General features: G+C 58.7%; 2 protein-coding genes across 4 annotated transcripts; both read left to right on the plus strand.

Annotated features, from left to right (window-relative positions):
- The first annotated feature begins 39 nt into the window (after positions 1-39).
- FCN3 (ficolin 3) lies at positions 40-6,346 on the plus strand. Its single transcript, XM_053899169.1, is given in 8 exon segments — positions 40-76; positions 2,217-2,243; positions 2,513-2,608; positions 2,963-3,007; positions 3,397-3,524; positions 4,782-4,911; positions 5,020-5,154; positions 5,982-6,346. Coding segments are annotated over 8 exon segments (840 nt in total). The 3' UTR covers positions 6,224-6,346.
- A 1,298-nt stretch (positions 6,347-7,644) lies between these two features.
- On the plus strand, positions 7,645-20,810 carry MAP3K6 (mitogen-activated protein kinase kinase kinase 6). Of its 3 annotated transcripts, none has more exons than XM_053898758.1 (29): positions 7,645-8,554; positions 9,820-9,959; positions 10,046-10,069; positions 10,318-10,508; positions 10,624-10,792; positions 11,174-11,280; positions 11,708-11,878; positions 11,964-12,076; positions 12,719-12,878; positions 13,103-13,265; positions 13,345-13,452; positions 13,578-13,627; positions 13,717-13,812; positions 13,966-14,053; positions 14,155-14,288; positions 14,643-14,795; positions 15,029-15,161; positions 16,623-16,728; positions 17,227-17,384; positions 17,487-17,679; positions 17,787-17,925; positions 18,227-18,386; positions 18,527-18,703; positions 18,983-19,124; positions 19,373-19,544; positions 19,639-19,751; positions 19,838-19,911; positions 20,208-20,284; positions 20,497-20,810. In XM_053898758.1, the coding sequence occupies exons 1-29, from the start codon at positions 8,212-8,214 to the stop codon at positions 20,585-20,587; spliced, it is 3,945 nt and encodes a 1,314-aa protein (XP_053754733.1). In that variant the 5' UTR covers positions 7,645-8,211; the 3' UTR covers positions 20,588-20,810. The 3 variants fall into 3 exon arrangements, with proteins under 3 accessions (XP_053754733.1, XP_053754734.1, XP_053754735.1); XM_053898759.1 differs by having other exon boundaries at positions 7,647-8,554; positions 14,643-14,770; positions 15,025-15,161; XM_053898760.1 differs by lacking the exons at positions 7,645-8,554; positions 10,318-10,508 and having other exon boundaries at positions 9,847-9,959.
- The last annotated feature ends 134 nt before the right edge of the window (positions 20,811-20,944 follow it).

Raw genomic sequence — 20,944 nt, forward strand, 5'->3', positions numbered from 1 at the left:
CTCTCTCGGCTCCTAAAGTTAGGTCTCTGCCCCAATGCCATGGTGGAGATGCCCCTGGGACTCGACAGCCATTTCTGTACTCGTGGCCTTCCTCACTCAGGTCCTCTTGGAAAGCCCCTGCCCTCCCATGCCCACCTCCTCCGCTTCTCTCCCACCCCACTTCACCCCACCCCTGCCCAGAAGTCTTCCCTGACTGATAACATCTCCCACTGCGGGGGCACTTGCTGGAAACAGGGCATGTGGCTAAGAGTCTGACGGTGTTATCTGATTTCATCCCATGATTGTCCCAGGAAGTGGAGTGGAGAGGCCATAGAGGGTGATGGTGGCGAGGTCAGCGGGTGGAGCCTGACTGCTCTGTGTGAACTGGAGGAAGTTATTTCCCAGCCCTGGCCGTGCTTCCCCATCTGTAAAGTGGGGTGACAGCAGTGTCTGTCTCCGTGGGCTCTGGGGAAGATTCAGAGCGGATGCACAAGCTCAATCCGCATTCCAGACGCCGTCACCCCACAGCGTTCGCGCCCCTTCCTGCCCCTGGGCCCGGCCTCCCTGCACTCCAGCTGGAAGGGCACTGAGGGACCCTGTGGCCCGCAGCAGTTCCGGCTCCTCCTCGGCCTCACAGAGAGCTCACCTGCCCACTCGTGCCACCATCGACATGCCTAACAGTCACCTCCTCGCCCCTCCCCTTCCACACTTCCACCAAAGCCCCCCCCCCCCCCCCCCCCCCCGTCTCCGACATCAGCCTCCCCTTCGAGCGCCCCTTTCTCAACACTCGGATCTACTCCTTGCTCCCAGCCTGTCTGGCTTTCTCTCTTCTCCAAGGCTTTATACACGAAGTTTCTCCTGCCTGGATCGCCCTCCCTTGGCTTCTCCACCCAGCACTTAGTGCTGGCAGGGATAATGCCCATCCTTTCCAGAGCTGAGGGAGGAAATGCCCCCACCTCCTTCTGATTTTACCATCAGTTAAGGAAATTTCTTTCGGATGTTTGCTTTTTCCAAAGTAGTAAATGCCTGTAAGGAACAAAAGGACGATACAGATTTTTTTTTATAGAAAGAGTGAGAAACCCTTTCCCCCTGGTCCCACTCCCCAGAAATAATTATGCTTAACAGCACATTTCAGGGGTAACCTGGGTGGCTCAGTCGGTCAAGCGTCCAGCTCTCGATTTTGGCTCAGGTCATGGTCTCATGGTTCCTGAGTTTGAGCCCTGAGTCGGGCTCCCTGCTGACAACGCGGAGCCTGCTTGGGATTTTCTCTCTCTCTCTCTCTCTCTCTCTCTCTCTCTGCCCCTCCCCCACTCATCCTCTCTCTCTCTCTCTCTCTCTCAAAATAAATAAAATAAACTTAAAATTTTAAATTATAAATAGCACATGATAAATACGCTTGTCTGCAAATCTTGGCCCACCTGTGGAAGAATGTGGGGAGGAGAGATCCCTTGAATTGGAATTTCAGGATCTCAGAGTCCATCTCATGGACCCATCCTGTCTGGCAAGCTCGGCCCCCACCTTCTGACACCCGCTTTGTACCCCAGCCCTCCTGCCCCCACAAGCACTGAGAAGAGAGGGCTTGAGAAGGCTTTCAGGGAAGGTTTGATGAATGAATGAGTGAGTGAAAGAATGGATGAGTGAACGAACAAGCAAATGAGGCTTCTCTCTGCTTTCCTGTCACCTGAGGTCCCTCTCCAGCTCAGTCGTCAGTCCTCACATCTGGACTGTGGCTACTGCCCCCTCACTGGCCTCCTAGCCTCCAGACCTGCCCTGCACAGTCTGCCCACTCAATGGTCTGCCTATATTAGTAACTACTTCCTAAGCCCTGCCAGGGGCTCCCCAACAGACTTGAGAGTGGGTATGAAGTCCCTTTGTCAAGAGTGCCTCTCTCCCTGGCGGGGCGCTTGGGCAAGATCTCTGTGGGCCCAGGCAGACAAGTGTCAGTGCACAAGCCACGTCCTGCCTCTGGACCTCATTTTCTCCTTGTTTATTCATTCCTTTAACCAATATTTATTGAGCACCTGCTTTGTGCCAAGCGCGTAACCCGAGGCCAATAATGACTATGAGCCAGGCTGTGTAAGGACCAGAGGCAACGCACAAACAGCACCCAGCAGGACTTGTGGAGTGCAGGTTCTCCCACCAGCTTGGCCCCCTTATAAACTGGTATCCTCTGGGGCACCAGCAAGATGGGCCTACTGTGGACCCCACTCTCCCTTTTGCTCTTCTTGCTTGGGAAGCCTGCCAGGACCACCCCAACTGCCCAGGTAGCAGCCTAAGATGCTCTCCCCACCCACCCGCCCTCACTCCTTCCCTGGGGGTCTTTCTCCCGCCCAACCTCACGGAGCTGCAAGGAGCAGGGTGGGCTCTGGACTGTAAATGTATGCAAATTGATGCAAATGGTGCAGCTCTGGAGGCAAGGGTCCTGACAGCTAGAATCTGGGAGATGGAAAGAGAACCGCAGAGGGGCCTGGAAGAGATATACCCGTTCCCCCATGCCCACCCTGTGGCCACCCGGCCCTGCTTCTTCCTGCAGACCCCAGGGGACTGGAAGCCAGCAAAGTGGTCCTCCTGCCCAGTTGTCCTGGAGCCCCAGGAAGTCCCAGAGAGAAAGGAGCTGCAGGCCCTCAAGGTGAGAGATGCCGGGGAGAAGGCAGGGACCCGGGGTGAACTGGGCAGGCTGGGGATCAGCGGTTACTGGTTACTGTCTGTGCTGAGAGGCCATGACCAAGAGGCAAGGAACCTAACGTGTGCCAGGCCGTGGGCTGGATGCCCAGCACCCCAAGTTTGACTCTGTGAGGTAGCTGGTTCTATCCCCAGTTTGCTGAGCGGGGTGTGAGGCTCAGAGATGATAAACTGTGTGCCCGCGATCACAGAGCCAGGAAGGACTGCAGCTGGGATCTGACTTCAGCCTCCAAGTCACTCATTGCCTTTTGGCCCTGGGCATGGGGTGGGACTTAAGGCACCTTGGTCTCTGGGATTTCAGGGCAACCTGGACCACCTGGCAAGATGGGCCCCAAGGGTGAGCCTGGTGGAGTGTGTGGGACCATGGACTTCCTCTGCTTTCTTTGTTTCTGTCCCTGGACTAGAGAGGGGTGTCTCTGCTTAGCCATGGTTCAGCAATCCACTATGATCGCCCCCCTGGGGGCGGGGGGGTGGGTAGAAGGCTGGGAGAGGAGGGCAAGATTAGGAAGGGGCCTGGGCACCCTCCCTTGGGTTTGAGGGCCCTCCCTTGGGAGTATTCAGACCTCAGGTCCAACACTCTGTCTTTCCCTGGGGAAAGACTCCCTGTGTAGAGTCCCTCTTCAGGAGCCATCGAGAGGGTTCCTGGGGTCCCACACTTGGCCTGTTCCATTGCCTGCAGGGTGAGGGTTGCGAGACACTGTGGCAACACATCTCAGCCCATCTCTCCTTCCCCAGGCCCCAGAAACTGCCAGGAGCTGCGGAGCCGGGGTGCCACGTTGAGCGGCTGGTACCGTCTATGCCTACTCGAGGGCAGAGCCCTCCCAGTTTTTTGTGACATGGACACCAAAGAGGGCGGCTGGCTGGTGAGTGCCAGGGAGACTCCGGGGCTCAGAGGCCAGGCCCAGTGGGCACTTCTTCCTCTTGGACCCTAGGGGGAGCCAGAGCCCTCTGGAGCTAAAGCATTCCTTCAGTCCTTCCCGGACCAATGCTTACTGAGCTCCCAGAGGGCCTGAGGAAGTCTGAGAAGGCTCCTCAAAGGAGATGCCATCTGAAAGGGCCTTGAAGGCTGTATAGAAGTTCTCTAGGTAGATGCGGAACTGAAGGGCATTCCAAGTAGAAGGAAAGACAAACACACAGGGGGGCAGGAGAACACAAGACGGTTTGAGGAGACCATGTGAATGAGCTGGGAGCAGATAAGGGGCCAGCTAATGTCTACAGGTGTGGGTCAAGGACGGATTAAGGGCCTCTGCAAAGGCCAGTTCACGGAGGGCATTGAATAACTGACTGAGGAGCACCGGAGGCAACAGGCAGCCATGAAAGTGTTGTAAACAGGGGAGGGACCTGATCAGACTTACGTTTTAGGGAAAAGACTCAGGCTGCACCATGGAAGGTGCATGGCAGTGGGGGATAGGATGGAGGCAGGGACACAGGTCAGGAGGAATTCAGGGGCCCCGGGCCACAGTGGAAGGGGAGGTGCTTAGACTGAAGGATATTGAGGAGGGAAACTGCAGGGCCTAAGGACAGCTTAGCCTGCAGTGGGGACCGAGGGACATCAGGGTAAGGCCAGGACTCGAGCTTGCACCTCTGGAGGTGACCTCTCTGCTCTAATATCTCGATTCCCATAGTAAGTTAAGGAGGTTATTTTGACCTGACTTGATCAAATTTGATCCCCGCACGACTGACTGTCCTCTAAGGACAGGGCGGATGTTCCCAATCATTTCAGTCTCCCTGGGACTTGTCAGGCTTTGGCAAGAGTGTCCGTAGAAGTTAGTAAGGGAATGTGGAGTTCATCACTATTCACAGGCAAAGATTGGGGCGTCAGGCTGGCTGAGTCGGTGGAGCGTGCAGCTCTTGATCTTGGGGTCGTGAGTTTGAACCCACGTTGGGTGTAGAGATTAACCTAAAAAAAATAAAAATCTTTAGAAAATAAAAACAGAAGTCACTTGGACTTACACGTTACTAACAAGCCCCCAATCCAAAGAGGGGGCAGGTGTCCGCCCTCCCCTCACAGTGCACCCACTCTCCGCTGCCACAGACCCCCACCCCCACCCCCGGCTTCTCCTCATGACCTGCCCGGCCTGGAGTAATGGCCGCTGAGCTGGCCTTCTCTGCCTCCTTAGGTGTTCCAGAGGCGACAGGATGGGTCCGTGGATTTCTTCCGCTCTTGGTCCGCCTACAAAGCAGGTTTTGGGAGCCAGGAGTCTGAATTCTGACTGGGGAATGAGAATTTGCACCAGCTCGCTGTTCAGGGTAAATTCCCAGCAGGTCCCAGGGAGTTTGGGGGGCATTTCTCTGGCACTCTGAATCCTCACCCTGGATCTGAGGATTCCTCCACCCCTGCCTCCTTCTTCCCTCCAGGTACCTGGGAGCTGCGGGTGGAGTTGGAGGACTTCACTGGCAACCACACCTTTGCCCGCTACGAGTCTTTCCGCCTCCTCGGGGAGGCAGATCACTACCAGCTGGTGCTGGGCAAGTTCTCGGAGGGCACTGCAGGTGAGTGAACCCGAGGTGGGGCCCAGAGCAGGGAAAGAAGGTGAGGGAGGCTGGATCCACTCCCAGTGTGACCACGGCCTCCATCACGGACCCAGGGCAATTTCTTCCCCTCTGCGAGCCTTGGTTTCCTCATCTGAGAAACGGCACCCGTGAGACAGAATGGTGCAGGCAGGAGTGAAGAAACTGGGCTCTGGAGGCCAACAGTCCTGAGTCTGAATCCAGCCCTTTCATTTACTAACAGCGTGACCTTGGGCGAGCTCCTTGCCTGTCAGTTTCCTCCCCTGTCAGTTTCCTCCCCTGTAAAATGGGCGAAGAGGCAGGGAGGGAGGATGTGGGAGCCATCTGAGGCCCTGCTGAGCATCTGCCCTATCTGCTTCAGAAGAGGAAGCAGGGAAGGTTTGGTTTTTTGGTTTTGTTTTGTTTTTTTTCTTTTTCAGAGAAACAGTGACTGTTGAGGAGAGACTTCAAAGAGGGAAGTGGTTGTGGGGACGTGCCTCAGGATCCCCCTTGCCCGGGCATTGAGAAGTCCCTCCCAGCTCCCCCAGGCAGAGCTGTTCAGGCTGCTGATGGGAGCTGGGGATTCTGGGAGGGAGACAAGGCAGAGGGAGGAGCAAGTGGCCTTGGAGCCGCAGTCCCGAGTTCAAGTCCCAGTACCACCGTGACTAGCCGAGTGACCTTGGGAGAACACTCTGGCTCCTTGGTACTGCTGTTTCCTCCTGGGGCCTGATAACGTCCACCTCACGGTGGCTCTGAGGCTCCTGTGAGATCATCCCTTCAAGGGTGCCAGGCATGGTGCCCGGCTCCAAGGTGCCTCCATCCCCTGTCAGGAGACTCCCTGAGCCTCCACAACGGGAAGCCCTTTACCACCTACGATGCTGACCACGATACGAGCAAGAGCAACTGTGCCGTGACTGTCCACGGTGCCTGGTGGTACGGATCCTGCTACCGGTCCAATCTCAACAGGCGTTACGCAACGTCTGAGGCCGCCGCTCACAAGTATGGCATCGACTGGGCCTCAGGCCGGGGCGTGGGCCACCCTTACCGCAAGGTTCACATGATGCTTCGCTAGGACACCGTGGCAGCCAGCACCCTTATCTATCCTGTACAGCTTCCGGACCGAGGGCTACACTCCCCATTGCCAAACGCCTCTGCTCCCCTGTCCACGTTTAAAAATAAAATCACTTTAACCCTTTCCAGGCTTGCAGGACTCTTCTAGTGACTGGGAAAAACTCAAGAGGGCAGAGCAGACAGTTGGCCAAGTGTCCGACTTCGGCTCGCATCACGATCTCAGTTCGTGAGTTCGAGCTCCGCATCGGGCTCTGTGCTGCCAGCTCAGAGCCTGGAGCCTGCTTCAGATTCTCTGTCTCCCTCTCTCTCTCTGCCTCCTCTGCTCGTGCTCTTTCTCTCTCTCAAAAATAAATAAACATTTTTAAAAATTAGATAAAAAAAGAGGGCAGAGCAGAGACACGGGGTGCAGCTCTATTCAAAGAAGATCTTCCAGTCAGGAAGATGGAAGGGTTGGTCTCATAAGGTAGTGAGGCTTCTATCTCTGGAGGTGTGCAAGACGAAGCCAGAGGAGCATTTAAGGGAGGACTCAGAAGGATTCAAGCATCCACTGACAGCACCCTTGCGTCCTCTGGGTCCTACAAGTGTACAGTTTTGTGGGGGGATTTGCGCAGTTTTCTCCCCCTGTTGACCCATGCCTGTCCCTTCTAAGTCATCTGTTTTCCACCCCCTCCTCTCTCGGCAGCCAAGTTCTCATTCTCTACTACTTCTTGTCTGTCCCATTCGGGGCTCGTTTGAACTCTGAGTCAAACGAGGGAAGGTCCGTTTTTCTTCCGCAGGGTAACAAGGCAGCGAAACAGCAGTTACTGAGTTAGCATTTATTAAGCCCTCAATTCGCTAGAGTCACATTCTAGAAAGTGGCAGAGCAACACACAGAGCACAATAACTGTAGTCTGACAGGCAGTCGTGGGCTTGCATTCTGCTCCGTCACGGAACTGAGTGATCTTGGAGACTAAGTCCCCAGTTCCTGATTTCAGAGCCCACTGAGGTTTGCTGCCTCGCCAACACCAGGAGGTTAGGGATCTGGGGAGCTGTGCGGGTGTGGCAGGCCAAGGGCTGAGGTTTCGGGTTCTTCTTCGGGTAGGAAGAGAAGTGTGGGTGTGGGGACTCAGGTCCCATGGTCATATTCCCGGTGGAGGTCAAAGGTCAGCAAGGCTCCACAGGAGATTGGATGCTGGGGGAAGCAGCCTCCTGGCAAAAGGCAAAATAAAGCCTGGGCTCAGATGCCAAGTACCATGTTCCTGGCAGGCAAAGGAGCAGGTTTCTCCCATTCTAGTCCCTCTCTGCCTGCACAGTGGAGCCCTGGAGAATGTATGTCCTTCGCTGTGTTCTGCACACTCTGGTCTTCTCTGGAGATCCATTCATTCCACAGACACCTGCACGGCGCGGGGGGGCGGGGGGCAGGGGGGGCGGGGTCTGAAGTTCACAAGTCCCTCCTAGCCCTTGCCTGGGCACACGTCTTAAAAGCTCCTGCCGTGTAGTAGACCACAGTGGTTGGCTGCACAGGGGCACAGGCTGTTCCGGAAGCGGCCAGTCTCAGAGGTTCTGGCGGGAGAGGAGGGAGGGGAGAGGCCAAGTCCCGGGCCGCTAGGGAGCGGCGCTGCCCCAGGGCCGAGGGTGGAGCTTTCCCAGTCCGCCGGGAAAGGGCTGGGCCCGGCCTACATGTGAGGGCAGGAGAGAGCGACGGCGGACTCTTTCCTGCGGAGTCCGGGTGGTGGACACGGCCAGACCGATTCCCGGGACTCCGAGCGGCGGATCACTGGATGCCCCAGATTCTCGGGACCCAATCCCCACTTCAGATCTTCAGGACCTTTGGTCGGAGCCTGGCTTTGGCCCTGGGCTCCAGATTCCCGGAACAGGGCCTCTGACCGACTCTGGGTTTCCAGATTTCGTAGGAGATTCCCAATCCTGAGATCCCTGGATCCGTAGCCACTGGCTCTTGCCCCGCCCCGGGTGCCCAGAGCCGGGCGCCTGACACCGGAGCGCCCCCGCATGGCAGGGCCGTGCCAGCGGTCTGGAGCCCTGGAGCGCGCCGGCAGCTGCTGGCAGGACCCGCTCGCCGAGGCGCTGAGCCGGGGCCGGCCCCCCACCGCGCCCGCCGGCCGGGGCTGCGCGCGAAGCCGGCCGCTCAGCGTGGTTTATGTGCTGACCCGGGAGCCGCAGCCCGGGGTGGAGCCCGAGGCTGGAGCCGAGGCGGAGCCGCTGCCCCTGCGCTGCCTGCGCGAGGCCTGCGCGCAGCTCCCCGGGCCGCGACCGCGACCTCAGCTGCGCAGCCTACCCTTCGGGACGCTGGCGTTGGGAGACACCGCGGCGCTGGATTCCTTCTACAACGCGGGTGAGGGCGCGCTGGGGGCGGGGTCAGGAGCCGGGGCGGGGCTTGGGGGTCCCGGGGAGGGCCGAAGGGGGCGTGGTTCGGCGATTCCGGGGAGACCCCGAGATGGGTATGGGGTCTGGGGGACACAAGGTGAGCTAGGCTGAGGGGTCGAGGTAGGGCCATGATAAAAGTGGAATTTAGGGGATCTGGAGCGCGGCCGGCCTTGGACTGGGGCTTAAAGCACTCTGGAGTCGGCACCATGCCTGGGGTTAGGATTGGGGCGAGGCTGGGAGCGGGACAGAGTGTGGTATCTCAGGAGTGAGGTTGGAGGGCTCAGCCTCAAGACGATCTCACGCGGAGCTCGTGAGGGAGGATCCTGGGAGGTGGAGCTTGGAGTAGGGAAAGGGGCCGTACTTGGGGGGCTGGAGTTCAGGGGAGATAGCATACTACTTGGGAAGATCGGGCTAGAGAGGCCGAAAGAAAAGCCAAGGGATCCATCGGCGCGGGATTCTGGGCGAGGGGGTTTAGGTTGTGAGGCCCCAGTGGTTGCGAGGTAGTGGGCGGAACTGGAGGCAGGGCTGGGTCGCTCGGGGGCGGGGCCAGACAGGCGGCTATTCCCGCTCTGGTCACCCCTCCCTTCCGCCAACCCAGGCGCCCCGCCCCTGACACTTATTTGTTCATCCAAGAATCTGGGAACCGAGCTTGCCTGATGGCCCTAAAATCGCAGCCTAAAAATGAAGGCTGACGCGACCTCGAGGATACAAAGACACACATACTCTTAGACTCACAAATCGCACATACGTTGATTCACGCAGGCCCTCGCAGCCACTGTCACTCACAGAGGTAGAAACATTAAGCGATACACACACAGGCACAGCATTGTCTAAACACACTGCTGGTGCCCGCCCCTGTCAAGAGACTGCGTTGAGGACTCAGGGTAGGGGACTTCTGTGTTTGCGCCACACCTTTCGAATGCCTTTCAAATGGCGCGGAACAGGCTGTTGGCTGGTGCACAGCTCCTCTCCTCCATGCTCAGTGCTCACTGGTTCTGAACAGTGGGATGAAGGTCCCAGCCTGTTGAGCCCAATCCTCTCCTGCAACACCACAGATATCATCAGTCCTGTAGAAGAGCTAGAGGGGCCTAGAAGGGGAAAACTGAGACCCAGAGCAAAACGGGACCCTGCGGGAGTCACATGGGAACACCGACCGAGCCAGGGTGGATCCCCAGGCTCCTTCCCCACCCAGCCAGGCTTCAAGGCTCAGAGCCTCCACCTCTGTGCCCACAGATGTGGTGGTGCTGGAGGTGAGCAGCTCCCTGGCACAGCCCTCCCTGTTCTACCACCTCGGCGTGCGTGAGAGCTTCAGCATGACCAACAACGTGCTCCTCTGCTCCCAGGCTGACCTCCCTGACCTGCAGGCCCTTCGGGTAGGTGGCCAGGTGACTGGTGGGGGTAGGCACAGGGCCTGGGGTGGTGCCTACCTAGAATACCAGTATCTGACTGTCCCCTGCAGGAGGATGTTTTCCAGAAGAACTCGGTGAGCAGAATCCAGCCTTCCCTCCAATGTGCCCTTTGACCGCCACTACCTTTTCTGGCCTCCTCAGTCACCTCTGACCTCACTAGTTCCCCATGTGGGCCTCTGTTCCCTACGGCCAGCCTTCATGAAGTGTGCCCCTTCTCTTTTGTCCCCATCCTCACTGGTGCTGACCTCTGACCACTTCAGTGCCCCTCTCTGACCTGGTGCTGACCCCTGACCTGCACTGATTCCTGCCTCCCTCCCACCAGGATTGTGTTGGCAGCTACACACTGATCCCCTATGTGGTGACAGCCACGGGTCGGGTGCTGTGCGGTGATGCAGGCCTCCTGAGGGGCCTGGCTGATGGGCTGGTACAGGCCGGGGTGGGCACGGAGGCCCTGCTAACACCCCTGGTGGGCCGGCTCGCCCGCCTGCTGGAGGCCACGCCCACGGACTCTTGGTAATGGGGCGCAGAGAGGGCGCAGGAGGAGGAGGCCGGTGAGGGCCCAGTGGGCTGGGGCTGAGGGACAGGCCCCGTCATTCTCTCCCCCTCCCTCCTCTGCTGGGGGCGATAGTGGCTACTTCCGGGAGACCATTCGGCAGGACATCCGGCAGGCCCGGGAGCGGTTCTGCGGGCAGCAGCTGCGGCAGGAGCTGGCTCGCCTGCAGCGGAGACTGGACAGCGTGGAGCTGCTGAGCCCCGACATCATCATGAACCTGCTGCTCTCCTACCGCGATGTGCAGGTGTGTGGTGCTCAGGGAGGCAGGCAGGGCAGCGGTATTCCGTGTCAGAGGAGCCCGAGTCCATCCCCGGGCTGTGCCCCTCAGTCACTGGTGGCTTCGAGCAAATTATCTGATGTCTCTGAGCCTCAGTTTCCTTACTTGCGGCCGGGGACGATCATGTCGCTGTCTCCCAGAGCAGCAGGGAAGTTGGGGCACACGGTCGGTTCTCTGTGAAAGGTGTGGTGTCTACGCTGCCTCCTGGGCCTTAGGTGTGGTGGGTGGGAAGATGGGGTGTCAGGGATGGGAGGGGACCCCAACTCAAGGTTTTCCTCAGGGTCTGGGGGCCGATGGGACCCCCCCCCCCGAGGCCATCGTGCCAGTGTGTGCCGTGCCCTCCCGCAGGACTACTCAGCCATCATCGAGTTGGTGGAGACGCTGAAGGCCTTGCCCACCTGTGACGTGGCCCAGCAGCACAACGTCTGCTTCCACTACACGTTCGCCCTCAACCGGTGAGTGGCAGAGCCACGTTCAGGTCACAGCCACTTGAGGACACGGGTCTCTGCCGTGTGACGTCACCGCAGTCTGGGATCAGTGCCATTCAGGGAATTTGCTGACCAGGGTCACACCGAGGTCAAATGGTCCCTGTTGTCCTGTCACTGCTGCCTCTGGGGTGGAGTGGGGTGGGGGTGGCGCTGCTGCCCTTGGAGCGGTCACAGTTCCCGCGGTCACTCTTCCTCCAGTCACAGCTGCTAGGAATCACTTCTCTCTGGATCGTTACTTCTAGGGACGTCAGTGCTGACCAGAGTCACAGCTATTCTGGGTTCATTATCGTCAGGCCTTTGGAAGGGGCCCTGCCGTTCAGGGTCTAGGGGTTCCTGGGTAGAGAGGGGGTGGGGCCATCGGGTAAGTCCCCAGCCTATCTTCCCCTTTCCCTAGGAGGAACAGGCCTGGGGACCGGGAGAAGGCCCTGGCTGTGCTTCTGCCGCTGGTACAGTGTGAGGGCTCCGTGGCACCTGACCTGTACTGCATGTGCGGCCGTGTCTACAAGGACATGTTCTTCAGCTCTGGCTTCCAGGACGCTGGGCACCGGGAGCAAGCCTATCACTGGTAAGGGGCGCCAGTGGGTAGACAGTGGGCTGAAGGACGGGCCTGTGGGCATCAGTCCAGCCCTGAGTCCCCACCCCCACCCCAGGTATCGCAAGGCCTTTGATGTGGAGCCCAGCCTCCACTCGGGCATCAACGCAGCTGTGCTGCTCATCGCTGCTGGGCAGCGCTTTGAGGACTCTGAGGAGCTCCAGCTCATAGGTGAGTCCGTCCTGCACCCCTCCTCCCACCGGCAGGGCCTCAGAGGGGCCAGGGGAGAGCATGGGGAGAAAGGACAGGGGGCCGGAGCTGGGACTGGCCTTGTCCCCTTTTGGACTTATCCTTCCCGAACCCACATCTGGACCCTCATACCTGTCCTGGGCCCTCATGAGCCCTTGAGCCCACAGGTGTTCCTAAGGCCACACCTGTGTTCCTTATACACTGAATTCTGCACACACTTGTTCCCCAAACCTTCCTTGTGCCGAAGCTCCTACTCCCATCTGAGAGTCCCACTAAAGTTTTCAGCTATTTCTTTTTTTTTTTTAATAATTTTTAATGTTTATTCAGAGAGAGAGAGAGAGAGAGAGAGAGAGAGAGAATGCACCAGTGGGCAGGGGCAAAGCGTCAGAGGGAGAGGGAGTGAGAGATTCCCAAGCAGGTTCCGTGCTATCAGCGCAGAGCCCGACGCAGGGCTCGAGCCCACAAACCGTGAGATCGTGACCCGAGCTGAAATCAAGAGTCGGGCGCTTCACCGCGCCCCTCACCTGGTTCCATCTTCCCGCCCACACGGATGCTGTGGCCCACACCTGGGCTTTGCCCACACCTGCCGCCACGCTCCCTAGGACCCGTACCGCTCTCTCCCAGGCATGAAGCTGGGCTGCCTGCTGGCCCGAAAAGGCTGTGTGGAAAAGATGCAGTATTACTGGGATGTAGGCTTCTACCTGGGAGCTCAGATCCTCGCCAATGACCTCGCCCAGGTGGCGCTGGCTGCAGAGCAGCTGTACAAGCTCAATGCTCCCATATGGTAGGTGGTCCCCTCCACAGTCTTGGCCCGGCCTGGGCTGCCAGCCCCCGCGCTTATGTCCACTGGCATTCCAGCCTGAGCCCTGGAGCCAATGACATGGCCTATTCCAGACCGGTGCCCGCCGCACCCAGTGCCCGTGTTCTGGCCTCGTCCAAGCCAGTCCGCCCTCCCTGGCAGTGCCAGCCGGGGCTTGGGCTGAGCTGAGGACGAGGCTGTGCCTGCAGGTACCTGGTGTCCATGATGGAAACCTTCCTGCTGTACCAACACTTCAGACCCACGCTAGAGCCTCTTGAAGGACCCCCGCACCGTGCCCACTTTTGGCTCCGCTTTTTGCTACAGTCCTGTCAGCCACTCAAGACGGCTTGTCCCCAAGGGGACCAGTGCTTGGTGAGGCCGCCCAGTGGGAGTGTGGGACTGGGAGAGGGGCAGGCCCCTTCTAACCCAGCCCCTTCCTCATCACCTGCAGGTGCTGGTCCTGGAGATGAACAAGGTGCTGCTGCCTGCGAGGCTCGAGATTCAGGGTACTGACCCGGTGAGCGCAGTGACCCTGAGCCTGCTGGAGCCCGAAACCGAGGTGAGGTCACCGCTGAGGTCCCCCACCCCTCACTGCTATGCATCCCTTCTCTAGAACCTTTGTCCCATCCCCAAGCCACTCTCCCAGTCCCCAGCAGTCCCCTCAGTCCCACCTTCTTCTCCCAGGACATTCCATCCAGCTGGACCTTCCCAGTGGCCTCCATCTGCGGGGTCAGGTGAGGGGCGAGACCAGGGCGTCCAGGTCCTCGGAGGGGCGGCGCTGCCAGCCACCGGGCGCTCACTGGGGATCTTCCTCCCTTCTCAGCACCTCGAAGAGGGACGAGCGCTGCTGCTTCCTCTACGCGCTCCCACCGGCTCAGGACGTGCAGCTGTGCTTCCCCAGCGTAGGGCACTGCCAGTGGTGCGCGCAGCCTCTCGGAGGGCGGCGGGGGTGGGGCGTGCCAGGGGAGTGAGGGAAAGGAAGGGACATGTCCCCTGGGTGCTCCCGGGCATCGGAGGGGACGGTTCCCGCCCAAGCTACCCCTCCCGTGGGCCTGACCTCCCTCACCCTCAGGTTCTGCAGCCTGATCCAAGCCTTGGTGACGAATCCGGATTCCACGGTGCCCACAGAGGAGGCGGAGGGCGTGGGGGAGGTGCTGGAGGTGAGGAAGGGGGCTGGGAGGGCGGGGAGGAGGAAGGGCCCGGGCCCCTGCTGAGCTCCCATCTCACCAATCCTCCCCCACCCCCCCCCGCGCCCCCGCAGTTCGATTACGAGTACACGGAGACCGGCGAGCGGCTGGTGCTGGGCAAGGGCACCTACGGGGCGGTGTACGCGGGCCGCGAGCGGCACACACGGGTGCGCATAGCCATTAAGGAGATCCCGGAGCGGGACAGCAGGTGCGGCGTGCGGGGCCGCGCGGGCGGGGCTCGGCGCTCGCTGGGGCCCAGGTGGCCGGGACCACGAGTTGAGGGGGGTCCTGTGGGCGCGGCTGTAGGCGCGGGAACCGCGGATGCCCTCCTGGTCGGGCTTACAGATGCCCGGTGGGCCCGGGCCTGTGGGCAGAACGGCAGGCACCAGGAGGGCGGAAGGGTCCGGAGGGGCCTGTGGGCTGGGTGACAGATAGGGTGGGGAAGGTCAGAGAGGGGCGTGTGGTTGGGGCAGGTCCTGGGGGCGTGGCCTGGCTGGTGCTGGAGTTGGGGGAGCGTCTCTGCCCCAAGCTCGCCTGTTGGTCTCTCCCTACCTGCCCCCAGGTTCTCTCAACCCCTGCACGAAGAGATCGCGCTGCACAAACGCCTTCGCCACAAGAACATTGTGCGCTATCTGGGCTCCGCCAGCCAGGGCGGCTACCTCAAGATCTTCATGGAGGAAGTGCCCGGAGGTACCTGCCCCGCGTGGGATGGCAAGTGGAACTGGAAGTGCGAGGCATGGGGATGGAGCCAGGGAGGGGTGGGAAACCCTTGGGGAAGATGAATCCTAGCGTGTGTGGGTGGCGTAGCCTGGCATTAGCTGACACAGTGCGGCTGGGTGGTGATGGAGTCTGGGTCATGGCATGGGTGTGCCCGGGCCTTGAGCAGGGAGCTGAGGGCGGGAGTAAGTGGGCGCCAGTGATGACCTCGGATTGCTTCTGCCCAGGCAGCCTGTCCTCCTTGCTGCGGTCAGTGTGGGGACCCCTGCAGGACAATGAGAGCACCATCAGTTTCTACACCCGCCAGATCCTGCAGGGACTCAGCTACCTGCATGACAACCGCATTGTGCACCGAGACATCAAGGTAAGCAGGGCGCCTGGGTGGCTCAGTAGGTTAAAGCATCCGACTCGTGGTTTCAGCTCAGGTCATGATCTCACGGGTTTCCTGTCAGCGAAGAGCCTGCTTGGAATTCTCTCTCTTTCTCTCTCTCTGCCCTTCCCCCTGCTCATGTGCACGTGCTCTCTCTCAAAATAAATAAATAACCATTAAAAAAGAGAGAGCGCGCCTGAGTGGACAGTCAAGCGTCCAACTCTTGATTTTGACTCAGGTTGTGATCTCATGGTTTGTGAGTTTGAGCCCCGCATTGGGCTCAGCGCCGATGCGCAGAGCCTGCTTGGGATTCTCTCTCTCTCTCTCTCTCTCTCTCTCTCTCTGCCCTTCGCCCTTCCCCTGCTCTCATTCTCTTTCAAAATAAATTAAAAAATAATTTTTAAATTAAAAAAAATTAAATTAGGGGCACCTGGGTGGCTCAGCCGGTTGAGCGTCTGACTTCAGCTCAGGTGATGATCTCATGGTTCATGGGTTCGAGCCCCACGTTGGGCTCTGTGCTGACAGCTCAGAACCTAGAGCCTGCTTCGGATTGTGTCTTCCTCTCTCTCTCTGCCCCTCCCCCACTTGCACTCTGTCTCTCTCTCTTAAAAAAATATAAAAAATTTTAATAAAAAAAATTAAATTAAAAAGAGAGAGAGCGACATCAGAGTAAGCCCTGTAGAAGCAAAAATAAGATAAAAACAGAGAGGGAAGCAAACCATCAGAGACTCTTAAATACAGAGAACAAACTTAGGGTTGCTGGAGGGGTGTTGGGTGGGTGGATGGGCTAAATGGGCGATGGGCATTAAGGAGGGCACTTGCTGGGATGAGCACTGGGGGTTATATGTAAGTGATGAATCACTAAATTCTATTCCTGAGATCATTTAAAAAAAAGAGTATGAGGGAATCCTTTGGGGGTAATGGAAATGTTCAATATTATTATTTTGGTTGTGGTTATACAATTGTATAGATTTTTCAAAGCCATTTGACTTATGCTCTGAAAATGGTAAAAACTGCTGTATGTAAATTATATCCTTGGCTTTTATTATAAAGTAATTATAAAGCTGACTTTTTAAAAAGCATAATCATCATAATAATTTTTAAAAATGAAAAAAGGTAAGCCCTGTAGCTGGCCCACCCTGGCTCACTGGTGAAGGGGGACAGGAGGAGATATGGCTCCAGACAGAGACTGACAATTTAAATTAAGAGTGCAGACCCCTTTGCAAAGGGTGGGGAATTTAATCAAGGAGGCTCCCTAGGGAAGGAAAGAACTTCAGACCTGAAGGCAAACCAGGTGCCAGGTCCCAGGAGTCATAAGTGGGATCGCAGAGGGAGGAGGCTGATAGAGGTGGGGTCAGGCTGGGATTCTAGGAGATGGGATCCCAGGATAGGGTCCGGTTTTGCCATCAGAAGCCCAGCCTGATGTGCACTGAGCACAGTGTCCACTCTACTTAGGGGGACAATGTACTGATCAACACCTTCAGTGGGCTGCTCAAGATTTCTGATTTCGGCACGTCCAAGAGGCTGGCAGGCATCACACCCTGCACTGAGACCTTCACAGGTAGTGGGGTGTGGGGTGGTGAGTGGGGTGCTGACCTAGGACAGAAGAACTCTTAAGACCTTTCAGGGAATGGTGTTTCTCCTGGCTACGGAGTTAGAGCCCTAATGGGGGATGTAACCCAGGGCTGGTGATTGAGCCAGAGGTGAGGTGATAGAATCTAGAGCTGGAGCTCGGATAGCTGATGATGGTGAATTTAAGTGCCTGCAGTGGAGCTCAGAAATGTCGATGCGAGCTAAAGCGTGTGAGAGAGTTCAGAGTGGATGATGCTGTCCAGGATATATGATAGAACCTCCAGGGGGTGAAGGAGTCAGAATATGATGGAGCCTAGGATGAGTGAGGAAACTCAGGACAGGTGTTTGACCACCAGGGTAGGTGATGGGAACTGTTTGGATGATAGAATTCACTGTGGGCGCAGGTGGCCAGAGGATGATAGAGCCCCCTGCCATCCCCGCAGTGATCAAGCCTAGGTGAGCCTTATTGCTACTGCTCCTGCCCTAGGGACCCTACAGTATATGGCCCCAGAAATCATTGACCAGGGCCCACGAGGGTATGGGAAGGCAGCTGACATCTGGTCACTGGGCTGCACTGTGATCGAGATGGCCACAGGTCGCCCACCCTTCCATGAGCTAGGGAGCCCGCAAGCCGCCATGTTTCAGGTGAGACCCCCCATGGCCTGGCTCATGAGGTCGGGTGGGGACAGACTGGACCCTGAACGCCTCTAAACTTGACCTTTGTCTACCCTCCCCGACCCTTCCCAGGTGGGCATGTACAAGGTGCATCCGCCAATGCCCACTTCTCTGTCAGCGGAGGCCCAAACCTTCCTTCTCCGAACTTTTGAGCCAGACCCCCGTCTCCGAGCCAGTGCTCAGGCACTGCTGGGGGACCCCTTCCTGCAGCCTGGGAAGAGGAGCCGCAGCCCTGGCTCCCCCAGACCCGCACCGCGGCCCTCAGGTACTACACAAGTGGAGGGAGGGGGCACGCTGGGGTGAGGGCAGAGGAGCTGTGGAGGTGACAAGACTGAACGGGGGCCCATGCTGACAGCCATGTCCCTCCCTCAGACGCCCCTTCAGCCAGCCCCACTCCTTCGGCCGACTCGACCACCCAGTCCCAGACATTCCCGTGCCCGCAGGCACCCTTTCAGCATCCACCCAGTCCGCCCAAGCGCTGCCTCAGTTATGGAGACACCAGCCAGCTCCGGTGAGAGCCCAGGGTCTGGAGAGTGACTTTGCCTCATCTGGGTTTGCCCTTGTACTCCCTCCAGAAGAAGCCCCCCACCCCGCCCGGCCTTGGCACCTCCAGCCACCTGCAAGGATGGCGTTTGGTGCCCCCTCCCAGATGCTCTGACTTCTATTTATTGTGCCACCTCGGTGCCAGGCTTATCTCTTGTATGCCTGTGAGGTAGGCATAAAAATACAAGAGCCAGGATTCAAACCCTGGGGCGGAGGTGGCTGGCCGGTGTTGCTACCCGCCCTCCACCGGCAGCTCCCCATTACACTAGGGTGCCTGAGGAACCCGGGGCGGAGGAGCCCACCTCCCCCGAGGAGAGTTCTGGGCTGAGCCTGCTGCACCAGGAGAGCAAGCGCAGGGCCATGCTGGCCTCGGTGCTGGAGCAGGAGCTGCCCACGCTGGCGGAGAATCTGCGCCTGAAGCAGGAACAGGTGGGTGCGGCCGCCCCAGCGCTCCCTGGCGGTCGAGCGCGGACGGTAAGCCTGCGGACCGCCTCCCTCACTCCTCCACCCACCGGCAACTCTCTTGACTCAGGCGGCAACACCCACTGACAACCCCTCTTCCTTCTCAGGGTCCCCGTCTGGGCAGGAATCATGTGGAAGAGCTGCTGCGCTGCCTCGCCGCGCACATCCACACGCCCAACCGTCGGCAGCTGGCCCAGGAGCTGCGGGCGCTGCAAGGGCAGCTGCGGGCCCAAGGCCTCGGGCCGGCGCTTCTGCATGGACCGCTCTTCGCCTTCCCGGATGCGGTGAGGGAGCTTTCTTGAAGTTAGGGCTGCCTAATAAGAGGTAGTGAGCTCCCTGTGCCTGGGAATGTGCAAGGACTTGGTGTTGCAAGGTTGCATGTCCTCCCTGTGAAGATAGAGCCCGCAGGAAAGGGACATCTACCCAGTTCTAACTTCCCAGCCCCTCCCTCGGCCCCAAGTCCGCCTACCCGACTAGCCTTTGGCAGAAGGCTTTCTAGGGCTTTCCAACTCGAGCCCCACCTCTATCTGAGACTCAGCCAAGCGCCCTTTCTCCCTCTCCAGGTGAAGCAGATCCTCCGCAGGCGCCATATCCGCCCACACTGGATGTTCGTACTGGACTCGCTGCTCAGCCGAGCTGTACGGGTAGCCCTGACTGTCTTGGGCCCAGGCGGGCCGAATGGAGCTGGTCGGCGGGCCAGCGAGGGTAAAACCCCTTCGGGGGCGTGACGAGCACAAATGGGGCCGGGAGGGGGCGTGGCCCGTAGGGGTTAGGCTCCGCAGGGGCGGAAAGGAACGGGTGGGGCGTGGCCAAACGGGCCTATCCCAGACTGGCACTGCCTGGCGGGTACCCAGCGCCTTGCGCCTTACCCCCAGTGTTTGGGGATGTGTTTGGGGATCCCAGACGGGCGTTCCCTCCCTGCCTGACCTCACCCCAGTCACTTGGCTTGGCAGAGGTGGAGACGGAGGCGGTCCCACCGAGGTCAGAGGAGTCAAGTAAAGAAGAGGAACCCCAGTCCAAGCAGCAGGAAACCTTGGTCCAGTTGAGCCGGCTCCCTGGGGAACCAGAGCAGGGATCCCCGCCCCTGATGGTGCAGCTGAGCCTCTTGAGAGCAGAAACTGACAGGTAAAGCCCCTGGGCCTTGTCCATCCCCTCTGGGCCAGCTTCACCCTCATTCCTCCGGCTATTCTACTCTCCCAGCCTCTGCATTCTCCAACAGGCTTCGAGATGTCCTGGCTGAGAAGGAGCGGGAGTGCCAGGCCCTGGTGCACCAAGCTCTACAGCAGGTCAGCGGGAAGACAGGGATCTTTGCCCTGGCCTCCGAGCCCCCAGGTGAGCTGGTGAACACTAGCTGTGAGTGTGAGGCAGCTTCTGGCAGGAAGTACCCCTGGATTCACCACCTGACTCCTCCTTGACAGCTGCTCTCACAGTGGATCAGGGCCTGGTGCAGTGGCTACAGGAACTGAATGTGGATTCAGGCACCATCCAGATGGTGAGGGGGAGAGTGCTGGCTATCCTTGACCCCCACCGACCAAAGACTCCATCTCTGCCCATCTTTCAGCTCTTCTCACTTCCCCTCTCTCTTCCCCTCACACAGAGAATTCACTGTGGGAAGAGCACTTAGTATACCCCCCCACCATGGTACAGATGAGAAAACTGCGGCCCCGAAAGGGGTATTTGCCCTAGCATATTGGTGGTACTACACAGCTAGTACCTGAGTCTCTGAACACATCTTTCTCTGATTTTTTCTTCCACTGTTTTTGCATCGGGGTCTCTGTCCACAACCAGCTGCTGAACCACAGTTTCACCCTCCATACCCTATTGACCTGTGCCACTCGAGATGACCTCATCTACACCCGCATCAGGTATGTCCTGGGCCCTCCAAGGATGACCCATGCGTATGGCTTCGTGTTGGTCAGATCCTGACCCCCAGCTACATGCCTGCCTGGATTCCTCCCTGGAAATTACAGGGAAACCAGTGTCCTCTGGGGACAGAGAGGGCATCAGGCAGACAGTGGGTATTAGAGAGGGCCCAGGACCTTATTCTGGCAAGCCACATTGAGCCTGCTATCCCCAGGGGAGGGATGGTATGCCGCATCTGGAGAGCCATCTTGGCACAGCGAGCAAGATCCACGCCGGTTACCCCTGGCCCCCAAGAGGCTGAATGAGAGCTCAGAGACAGGAGGCTAGACCCAAGGATGGATGAATGGAGAAGACACGAGAAGCTTCTGATATACCTGCCCCAGGACTCCGGGTCAACTGGAGGAGGCCAGGTGGATGGGGGGCAGGGTAGGGCCCAGGCCTAGCCCCAGTGGGCAGAATCAACCATAGAGATGCCCCAAGCATATCAAGTACTGCCAGGCAAAGACTATTAAACAGAACACCCTTGTACGCTTGGGCCTTGGCAACTTCCGAAGTAAGGGGTGGGGGCAGGGGCTCCTGGGCGCAGCTCCCTAAGGTCTTTCCGTCTGAGTCTAAAGTTCCTTCACCTGTTCCCCTTCACTTACCGTCACCCTTTCCCAACA

This window comes from Panthera pardus, unplaced genomic scaffold, assembly GCF_024362965.1.
Source record: "Panthera pardus isolate Hobbes unplaced genomic scaffold, ASM2436296v1 HiC_scaffold_11, whole genome shotgun sequence".
NCBI lineage: Eukaryota > Metazoa > Chordata > Mammalia > Carnivora > Felidae > Panthera > Panthera pardus.

What these genes read in the sequence shown, in the direction of transcription:
- MAP3K6 (XM_053898758.1), top strand. Translation starts at nt 8,212, where the DNA reads ATGGCAGGGCCGTGCCAGCGGTCTGGAGCCCTGGAGCGCGCCGGCAGC. An exon ending in AAGCTCAATGCTCCCATATG is followed by an intron (nt 12,879 to 13,102) that starts GTAGGTGGTCCC and finishes CTGTGCCTGCAG; the next exon opens with GTACCTGGTGTCCATGATGG. An exon ending in TTGAGAGCAGAAACTGACAG is followed by an intron (nt 19,545 to 19,638) that starts GTAAAGCCCCTG and finishes ATTCTCCAACAG; the next exon opens with GCTTCGAGATGTCCTGGCTG.